The 11,421-nt window shown below is 49.5% G+C and overlaps 1 protein-coding gene across 1 annotated transcript in view; it reads right to left on the bottom strand.

Annotated features, from left to right (window-relative positions):
• znrf2b (zinc and ring finger 2b) overlaps window positions 1–10,815 on the bottom strand; it is a 42,658-nt gene extending 31,843 nt beyond the window's left edge. The window contains exon 1 of the mRNA XM_084702265.1: window positions 9,470–10,815. Within this exon, the coding sequence (XP_084558391.1) occupies window positions 9,470–9,881 (412 nt within the window). The 5' untranslated portion in view covers window positions 9,882–10,815. The remainder of the gene's footprint in view (window positions 1–9,469) is intronic.
• Window positions 10,816–11,421: the final 606 nt, after the last annotated feature.

An 11,421-nucleotide genomic window follows, 5' to 3' on the forward strand; every position in this document is an offset into this window, starting at 1 on the left:
AGGTTCATGTTGTTTAATTGTAAATTGTTTAACTACATGCCCTTGTGGTTCTGGCCTTTGGCACTTATTTGTTTTTTCACAATGCGTCATGTTTTGGCTGCCCGCAATGTCTGGGGCTATCTCGTTATGATCAGTGACCTATGCACTTTTGTAAAGCTCTCTTGGAAGTCGCTTTGGATAAAAGCGTCTGCTAAATGAATAAATGTAAATGTAAGACGAAGACATAGGCCGAGGAGACACAGGCAGAGGATCACATTGTTTCAGTTGAGTGAACACAAAATCATTACGCGTTACAGATTAAGCTGCCGTGCAATATTACAGTTACTGGAATTTGTCATTTCGGTCCAGATGATTTTTTTTTGTGTCGGTGTGGAATTCCGGAATTCCTTGTATAATATTTAAATTCGTTACCTCACGAACAAGCACATCAATTTCGTTATCACTAAATCTTTGTTTTTGCTGTTTTGACTTTGGTGGCTGATCCATGATAGAAAGAGAGAAGGAGGCCCGTTCAATTGCGCGTGTAAATGCTCGCAATATAGTGGGCGGAGAAAGGGGTTCATCGGGCTGATAACCCGATGAACTGCAGGTTTCATAAATACGATGTAAACTGAAGTATCACAGCGTGCGCAATCTGCGGGTTGCCCATGGCGCTAATAACGCTACGTTTGCAAATGTACATACATGAGGCCCTGACTGTCTCCCCAGTTGTAAGTTGATTTAACTACTTGTACTGCCTGTGAATTATGTTATTGTAGCTTGCTTTCCTCCAGGTATACTTGCCCTTTCGAGGATCATGTTGTTTAAATGTAATTTGTTTAACGACATGCTTTTCTGGTTCTACCCATTGGCACTTATTTGGTTTTCACAATTTATTATAATTTTTTGGGCTACCCACAGCTGCACGGTTTTTGTGGCTATCTCATTGTTTATGATCATTGACCATGCACCTTTTGTGCACACACGCGCACACACTTGCACAAACATACATGCATATACGCACAAATACTCTCTCCACATTTAGCAGGTGCCACAGTTGGACATGTGTTGGTGTCACTCTACTGTTTAAAGTTGCCTCTTCCTGTCACACACACACACACATACAGGCAACAATTTACTGTAAGGTCAAGTAAAGTCATTCCAATTCTAACCCTAGAAATAACAATTGAGGTTGTGAGGCGCAAGAACATTCCAAGTCCCTCCCCACCACACAAACACACACACACCATCACGTAACACCATCACACACAAACACACACACACACACACCATCACACACACACACACACACACACACACACACACACACACACACACCCCATCACACACAACTGAGATCAGCTAGAAAGCAGAAGAAGCCTGCTCTGGGTTCTGGTCACCCAGCCCCCCCCCACCCACCCCCCCCCCCCCAAGGTCAAGTCTCACTTCCTGCTCTGCAGAGGGGTCTTACTGTGTCTGTGTGTGTGTGTGTGTGTTGATGGTGCTGTGTTTGTCGTGGGTGCTGTGTTAGTGTGTGTGTGTGATGTGTGTGTGGTGTGTTTGTGTGTCGTTGGTGCCGTGTCATCATTGAGCCAACAGTCGCTCTGGATAAGAGCGTCTGCTAAATGACTAAATGTAAACAGTGAGTAGAATCTAACGCACTTTGAAAACTTTCACGTGTATAACCAGAACAACCTCCACTTCCTGTCGGAACAACCTCCACTTCCTGTCTGAACAACCTCCACTTCCTGTCGCCCGTGCAGAGCCCCGTTGTCATGGAGATGAGGCGCTGGCGGCTGCTGCTTGGAAGCTGCCTCACAAGCAGCTGCCCTGTCACCAGTACTCAGCAGTCATCCCTGTGGCCAACATGGCCGCCGTCGAGGCTGTCAACAGTGTGTCGGTCACATGACATGGAGGAGATCAGGGATGAGATACGTACAGCATCTTAATATTCACTAGAGCATAACGGTCTCTAGCTGCAGAAAATATGGGATGGGACAAGATGAGAGGGGGATCTGGGTCAATGAACCCACAGAGCACAGTGACCGACAGGTAGACAGGCAGACAGACAGACAGACAGACAGACAGACAGACAGACAGACAGACCGACAGGCAGACAGACAGACAGACCGACAGGCAGACAGACAGACCGACAGACAGACAGAAAGGCAGGCAGGCAGGCAGAAAGGCAGACCACCATCACGGCCACCACTCTAGGAAGGCAGTTTAACAGTAAGGTTAATGATTGGTCACTGCTTCTGCTGACTCACTTCCTGACAAACCACCTATGCTGGGCCTCGGACACTAACCAGACACACTAGCTAATGAGTCACAACCTTCGCTGTGCATGTCTGTGTGTGTGTGTCTGTGTGTGTGTGTCTGTGTCTGTGTGTGTCTGTGTGTGTGTGTGTGTGTGTCTTTGTGTGTGTGTCTGTGTGTGTGTGTGTCTGTGTGTGTGTGTCTGTGTGTGTGTCTGTGTGTGTGTGTGTGTCTGTGTGTGTGTCTGTGTGTGTGTGTCTGTGTGTGTGTGCGTGTCTGTGTGTGTGTGTCTGTGTGTGTGTGTCTGTGTGTGTGTGCCTGTGTGTGTGTGCCTGTGTGTGTGTGTCTGTGTGTGTGTGTCTGTGTGTGTGTCTGTGTGTGTGTGTGTCTGTATGTGTGTGTCTGTGTGTGTCTGTGTGTGTGTGTCTGTGTGTGTGCCTGTGTGTGTGTGTCTGTGTGTGTGTGTCTGTGTGTGTGTGTCTGTGTGTGTGCCTGTGTGTGTGTGTCTGTGTGTGTGTGTCTGTGTGTGTGTGTCTGTGTGTGTGTGTCTGTGTGTGTGCCTGTGTCTCCATGTGTGTGCTTGTCTGTGTGTGTGTGTCTGTGTGTGTGCCTGTGTGTGTGCCTGTATGTGTGTGCCTGTGTGTGTGTGTGTCTGTGTCTGTGTGTGTGTGTCTGTGTGTGTGTGTCTGTGTGTGTGCCTGTGTCTCCATGTGTGTGCTTGTGTGAGTGTGTGTGACTGGTTGTGTTGATGCTGTTGTGTGGCTGTAATGTGTGTCTCTCTGTGTGTCTGTGTACCTCTCTCTCACACACTCTCTCTCACACACACACACACACACACACACACACACACACACACACACACTCATACACAGCTCTTGGTGTTGTACCAGTGGGATTTATGGGTACAGCAGAGGATTCTGGGTAAAGCAGAGTTCTGGGTAAAGCATGTTCCCATTTCCCAACGTTGTCTACCAATCGTAGCCATAACCTCACACATCATGTGATCACATGACCGCCTGTCCTCTGCCTCTGATAACTGAATTTTGCAACGGACCTTTCTTCTTCCTCTTCTCTTTCCTCTCTCATCTCTCTCCCCTCTTCTCTAACCTCTTCTCCTCTCATCTCCTCTAACCCCTCATCTCCTCTAACCTCCCTCTAATCTCTTCTCTCCCTTCCTTCTCCCCAACTCTTTCTCCCTACCTTCCTCTCTCCTTAATTCCGCTGCAGCTCATTGGCTCAGCAGGCCAAGGAGGGAGGGGCCAGAGAGGGAACTGTCCAGTAAGAGAGGTGGAAGGTGAGCCACCACAAATTAATTACCATCTGTACTATAGCTGGGAGCAGTGAGCATCTGACACACACACACACACACACACACACACAGAAACTCATAGAGACAAAAACACACACACAGACAGAAACACACACAGACAGAAACACACACACAGATACACCTTTACACACTCTCCCACAGGGATTTTGAAAGGAGAGTCTCGCTAAAGTGCAAGAGCTTGATAGCACTGCATGCTAGCTACTGGCGATGCTACACACACAGTGTGTATACGTGTGTTTATCTGTGTGTGTATCTGTGTGTGTTTACATCACATGACAGCAAAGTATGACAGGCATTATGCTAGCTGATCAGACACTGAGGCTAGCTGATCAGACACTGAGGCTAGCTGATCAGACACTGAGGCTAGCTGATCAGACACCGAGGCTAGCTGATCAGACACCGAGGCTAGCTGATCAGACACTGAGGCTAGCTGATCAGACACTGAGGCTAGCTGATCAGACACTGAGGCTAGCTGATCAGACACTGAGGCTAGCTGATCAGACACCGAGTGTCTGAGGCTAGATGGAGCCTAGAGCCAAGCTGTGTGAAGGTCCAGGAGTTTACATGACAACACACACACACACATACCATACACACACACTCACACCGACAGACACTACACACACACAGGCGTACACTACACACACAGAGACACACACACCGACAGACACTGCACCCACACACAGACACACACACATAAACACCAATCCAGCTGTTACTGCACGTGCCTTAGAGGAATGCACTGAGAGGAGAGGAACTAACAGCAACACTGTCTGTCCTCTTTCTAGGGGGGGGGATGCTGAGAGATTCCGTACATAATTAATAAGTTCTTTCCCATAGGATCCTCAACGACAATAGACCTTTTAATTTCTTCACCGTTAGCCTCGCTACGCTGCTGGAACGGCTGATTTAGAGGCCTCACTTCCCCCTCTCCTCTACCCCCTCTCCTCTCTCCTCCCTCTCCTCTCCTCTCTTCCCCCTCTCCTCCTTCTCCTCTCCTCTCTTTCCCCTCTCCTCTCCTCTCTTCCCCCTCTCCTCCCTCTCCTCTCCTCTCTTCCCCCTCTCCTCTCCTCTCTTCCCCCTCTCCTCTCCTCTCTTCCCCCTCTCCTCTCCTCTCTTCCCCCTCTACTCCCTCTCCTCCCTCTCCTCTCCTCTCTTCCCCCTCTCCTCTCCTCTCTTCCCCCTCTCCTCCCTCTCCTCTCTTCCCCCTCTCCCCCTCTCCTCCCTCTCCTCTCCTCTCTTCCCCCTCTCCCTCCCTCTCCTCCCTCTCCTCTCTTCCCCCTCTCCCCCTCTCCTCCCTCTCCTCTCCTATCTTCCCCCTCCCCTCCCTCTCCTCTCCTCTCTTCCCCCTCTCCCCCTCTCATCCCTCTCCTCTCCTCTGTTCCCCCTCCCCTCCCTCTCCTCTTTTACCCCTCTCCTCCCTCTCCTCTCCCCTCCCTCTCCTCTCCTCTCCTCTCTTACCCCTCTCCTCCCTCTCCTCTCCCCTCCCTCTCCTCTCCTCTCTTACCCCTCTCCTCCCTCTCCTCTCCTCCCCCTCTCCTCCCCTCTCCTCCTTCTCCTCTCCTCTCCTCCCCCTCTCCTCTCCTCCTTCTCCTCTCCTCTCCTCTCCTCCCCCTCTCCTCTCCTCTCTTCCCCCTCTCCTCTCCTCTCTTCCCCCTCTCCTCCCTCTCCTCTCCTCTCTTCCCCCTCTCCTCCCCCTCTCCTCTCCTCCCTCTCCTCTCTTTTCTCCTTGAATCATCCTCTTCCCTCTCTTATGTCCCCTTTTCTTCTGTGGTGCTTTTTTCTTGTTTTCTTTCATTCCTGACCTCTCTGGCACTGGCCTCATGTTAACGTCACCCCGTCAGCCTCAACACTAGGGTTACCTAACTTGTCAGAAACATACGGCTTAGAGTGAAAGTGTCAACATCGAGGCCTCCAGAAAGAAAAACAAAACAAGCCAAAACAAAACCACCTGATATCCTGTCAAAAGGGTCAATGCTTGACGCTGTACTCCCTACAAAAGCCCACTCCTCTCCCCTATTCCCTCTATTCCCCTCCTCTATTCCCTCTCCTCCCCTCTGGGGGGGTCAGGTGTGTTGGGGGGAAGTCAGGTGTACTGGGGAGGTCAGGTGTACTGGGGAGGTCAGGTGTACTGGGGAGGTCAGGTGTGTTGGGGAGGTCAGGTGTACTGGGGAGGTCAGGTGTGTTGGGGAGGTCAGGTGTACTGGGGAGGTCAGGTGTGTTGGGGAGGTCAGGTGTGTTGGGGAGGTCAGGTGTGTTGGGGAGGTCAGGTGTACTGGGGAGGTCAGGTGTACTGGGGAGGTCAGGTGTGTTGGGGAGGTCAGGTGTACTGGGGAGGTCAGGTGTACTGGGGAGGTCAGGTGTGTTGGGGAGGTCAGGTGTACTGGGGAGGTCAGGTGTACTGGGAAGGTCAGGTGTGTTGGGGAGGTCAGGTGTGTTGGGGAGGTCAGGTGTGTCGGGGAGGTCTAATCTACAGATAAAGAGAAAGAGAGGCCAGAGATGAACGAGGTTGTTCAGAGTGAAGACAAACAGGCTCACACATCAACACTCTGGCCCACCAACACCATCCTGGCCCACCAACACCATCCTGGCCCACCAACACCATCCTGGCACTAACAAGGTCCGACACCATGTGTCTGTTTGTGTTTGCATATGTGGGGGGGTGTATATGTGTGAGAGTGTGTGTATAAATGTGTGTGTGTGTGCGTTGACAAGGCGAGATCACAGGGTTATAGGAACAGTGGTGGAATAGAGCCAACCTGCTTGTTACTGTGGGTGCCTCCAAGGCCAGTGTAATCATACCAAGAGACACCCCCAGACACACACACACACAAAGACACACACACACACACACACACAAAGACACACATACACACACACAAAGACACACACACACACACACACAAAGACACACACACACACACACAAAGACACACACACACACACACAAAGACACACACACATTCCCATGGCCTTCATTTCAGATAGTACCACTTTCCTCTTAAACAGTGTTCTCTGTGCTCTGTGTAAAACAGATCTCACTCACGGCTGCTTAGTATCAGAGCACAGAGAGAAGCTCTACACCTGCTCCACTGAGACACTGTGTGACACACACACACACAGCACACACACACACACACACAGCACACACACACAGGCCAGACACACACACAGCACACACACACACATACAGCACACACACACAGGCCAGACACACACACAGCACACACACACACAGGCCAGACACACACAGCACACACACACACAGCACACACACACACACACACACACACATACAGCACACACACACACACACACACACACACACATACAGCACACACACACACACACATACAGCACATACACACACAGGCCAGACACACACACACACACACATACAGCACACACACACACACACACATACAGCACACACACACACACACATACAGCACACACACACACACACACATACAGCACACACACACACAGGCCAGACACACACACACACACACATACAGCACACACACACACACACACACGGCACACACACACACTAGAAGGCAACTAAACCTCCAGTGTTACAAGCCAGTGGAGCCATGGCTCTGGGTGTTGGGGTATAATATGCAGACAGACAGGCAGGAAGACAGACAAACAGAGAGACAGAGAGACAAGCAGACAGACAGACAAATAGACAGGCAGACAGACAGACAGACATACAGACGGACAAGCATACAGACAGACAGGCTGGCAGTCAAGCAGGCAAGGCAGGCTTGTCCATACATGTAGTACAGAACACCAGCTCCTGGGGAAATTCCAAACCTACAACCATAATCTGCTCTGCATAGGCTACATCACAGGTGCATCTTCTGGTGGACTGGGCCTATAGTCTGGGCCTATAGTCTGGGCCTATAGTCTGGGCCTATAGTCTGGGCCTATAGACTGGGCCTATAGTCTGGTTTATAGTCTGGGTCTGGGTCTATAGACTGGGTCTATGTCTGGGTCTATGTCTGGGTCTATAGACTGGGTCCTATAAACTGGGTCTATAGTCTGGGTTTATTGATTGGGTCTGGGTCTATGTCTGGGTCTATGTCTGGGTCTATAGTCTGGGTCTATGTCTGGGTCTATAGTCTGGGTCTATGTCTGGGTCTATGTCTGGGTCTATGTCTGGGTCTATAGACTGGGTCTATGTCTGGGTCTATGTCTGGGTCTATAGACTGGGTCTATAGTCTGGGTCTATTGATTGGGTCTGGGTCTATGTCTGTAGTCTGGGTCTAAAGCCAGTAAAGGAGATGACAGGAGATAAAGTCCGAGCTTCTATGTAAGGTGAAAGGAAGACACATCCTAAAGTAGTCAGATCCAATCCCTAAATCCCATTTCTCTGCCCCATCACAGTGTTCATCCCAGGGTAGACAGGAGAGAGTGAGCGCTTGACCTTTCAGACCTTTTCAAATGAAGACGGATGTTCAATCACCCAATTGATTGAAAAATATAATTGCAAGTTCCCATGGTCCCTGGGGCTGGGTTCACCTTCACTTCATCAACCAATCACTGGGTTTGCCTTCACTTCATCAACCAATCACTGGGCTCGCTGTCACTTTGTCAACCAATCAAGGGGCTCGCTATCACTTTGTCAACCAATCAAGGGGCTCGCTATCACTTTGTCAACCCATCACTTCAAACCGGAGGAGGCAAAGTGAAGAGAGATTCAGTTTGGACCTTCTGTTAGATGTAATAATTCCAGAGCAGAAGAGAAGCACAACTCCTCTCTTTCCCTCTCTCTTATAAACTCTCACTTCCTCCTTCTTTCCTCGGTCAACCCATGTCTACGATATTCTGCATCTCAGCACAAACGCCAGTCTTTGGGTGGTTTCTGGGACGAGGGTGCTAAATTCCTGGACACAGCTAATCCTGCAGCTACAGAAGTCCAGTTACAGATATCCAGGCCCACGGCCCTGCCCCATCCAGGCTAGCCGCTCACACAAACCAGTCAGCCTTTCTCCCTCTCCACAGCAGTGATCTGGGGCATAGCTTCATTATACATTCCAGGAACCGTTTGGGAAACAGCCAATCTGTCTCCCCACGTTGTAGTAAGAAAATTGTATTTAACTGCCAAATCCTCAGTTATTTAAAAAAAATCTGCCCCACTCTCAAACAAACCTGTAGAAGAACCATAATGTAGAAGCTGACTGGGATGGTATGGCTAGGTATCGCTCAGTGGTGGAGGAGAAGTGAAGATGTTAAACAGCGCAAAGTTCTGCATTAAGGAAATATTCTCTATGGTGGATGTCATGTATTGACATGTGGAGAATCTGGTTATGCTGAATCCCACATGCCTGCAAGCAAAATTCACAGCAATCTCCCCAAAACATTTTTTATCTGAACCAAGCTAATTGTGCTCACTATTATGGGTTATCTCCCCCCTACACAATTTGATTCATACCATTTACAAACATAATTGTTCTTGTTTGTAAGATTGTTCACTACATGCCATTGTGTTGATATCAAAACACATGTCTGTTTGAATGACATGTTATTACGGGACTGTTATGACACAACGGAGCCCTGCTCGCGGATGACAAAGACTGATGATGTGGAGGCGAGGACAGAGGAGGAGGGAGATTAGTATTGATCTGCGGTAACAGAAAGCCTGCTAACTATCAATTACAATACAGCTTAGCAGTTGGAATCACGTTGCTCTTACACTACTACGAAGCATGATAAAAAACAAACAAACGTTGTGTTTGCAACCGGCAATGCAAAAACAGTCAACAAGGAAGTTCAGCCACCGAGCGTCAAATAACATCGAGCAAAGTCATACCAGTGTAGACAGGTTCCGTCAGATGAAACTGTTATTTTTCCCCTACTTAAATACAAACCATACTGATGCTGGCGGCGTCTTACCTCCAAAGAGATGAGGCGAAAGGTGGGCTGGTAAGGATCCTATCAACAACCGGGGACCTCCGTGACCCCCGGTGGACCGATCCCTGTCTGCAGACTCCTCCGGTGTGCTACTACCCGACTCCTGCGAGCTGTATGCTCCACTGCTGTTGGGTATGTTGATACCGGACTGGGGTCTCGTGCCCGACCCGCCAGAACTGCCACCAACCGATCTGGTCCTGGGCCCAATGTGTTGGCTGGAGGTCGACGTGGTTCCCGAGTTCCCGTGAGCGGACGCACCGTACGCATGGTACCTCATAGCCACGGCTGCAGTCCTGCCGTTCCCGTTACTGGCTGACGTGCTTGAGGGGAGATCCGACCCTGAGTAAGCTCTGGTTCGCCCGTTCGTCGCCGGGCTGCTCTGCTTAGCTCCCATGACGGTGGTTAGTGCCAACCCTTTCACAGATTTATTTTTAATTATTAAAGGTCTCAAGCGGCGCGTGGCGGTAGGAGAGTCTGCCAGATGTAACCTACACTACGCAAGTAGAAGACTCCCTGGAAAGCGATTGCAAACTATAAGACCAAAAGTGTATACGCTATATTGCGATGTTGACGTCCAACTGAAGCGATGGAAATACAAATTCATTTGAAAAAAAAAAGTGGTTGACAGCTATTGGAAATGTCGGTTGCGAGTGTCCAGCCGCACTTGTGATAAGGAAAAAAAACAAAGTGAAAACCGGATAACATTAAAACTTTAGGCAGCAGCGCTCATGTCCCGACCGTACTCCATGACTTGTTGTCTTTTCCATTTTGCAGTTATTGAATCCTCCCTCTTCTCAGTCGCTTGTTTTGGCTCCTAAGCTTAGGCTGTTGTGTTCTTAATAAAGCCATTGCCGCCATAGGCTACCTTTATCACGCGAAAGTGATGAGCCACGCTTGCCACAGCTTCCTTGTAGCCCCACCACTGGCGTAGAAACTGTTATAACCTAACCTAGGAAGTGATGGAGGAAACGGGGGGAACCGACAGAGAGCGAGCGAGAGAGAGAGAGAGAGTCGACCAAAAAAACAATACCAGCGGAACGGGGACTTGATTTGCACAGCTCTGACTCCGTTGCCGAGTGAGCGGCTGGAGGCGGACCTCTGTCTCTGTGCGTCAAGTGACGTCAGTATCAGCAGGGCACAGACCCGACAGCAATAACAAGCGCGAGGCTCACTCCGGTGTGGCTTGTCTGGTCACTGGGAAGCTAGGTGTACAGTAAGCTTTCACTGTCAATAGTTTGTATTTACATGAGCCCGATCCCATGGCTTTGGCACCCAGTTATAGGGAGGAACACCATGGTAAAATCCCCGCTCACAATTAGGATTAGCCTACCACGGAATAATGAGACCGTCTAAACGAAGTTGGATTTAGCGTGACCCTTTTAACCTGATCGAGCTTCTAAATTCTACGTTGTGACATCACAGTTTTTGTAGAGTAGGCTAGGCCTCATCCCAGTTTGTGACAGGCACAAGTTATTGACATATATAGTCAAATAAAAGCCAATTGTTGATACAGTTTAATGACCTGAATTGGAGAAATGATCCGCTACGCGACAGTTTGCTCTCGACGTCGTTCCCCACAATGAACACAGGACACACACTTATCAACTCGATATGTTAAATATGCAAATAATAAGCGATACGTTTCTGCGCGCTGGTGATTGCGAAGCTATCTCCTCTCTACTCACACATAGTTTCCCTCTCTCTCTCTCTCTCTCCTGTGCTCTCGCTCTCTTCCCCCTATCTCTCTTTCTCTCTCTCTCTCTCTCTCTCTCTCTCTCTCTCTCTGTCTCTCTCACCCTCTTCCCCTCTCTTTTGCTCCATCTCTCCTTTGTGACCGCGCATTCCTCCTGGCTAGTGTGGAGGACATTCCTTGAATTACAGCTGTAGGAATTCACCATTCAGCAGCTAAATGCCTTCTCAGAGATAGAGAAAGA

This window comes from Hypomesus nipponensis, chromosome 2, assembly GCF_054491055.1.
Source record: "Hypomesus nipponensis isolate SF chromosome 2, ASM5449105v1, whole genome shotgun sequence".
Taxonomy (NCBI): Eukaryota; Metazoa; Chordata; class Actinopteri; order Osmeriformes; family Osmeridae; genus Hypomesus; species Hypomesus nipponensis.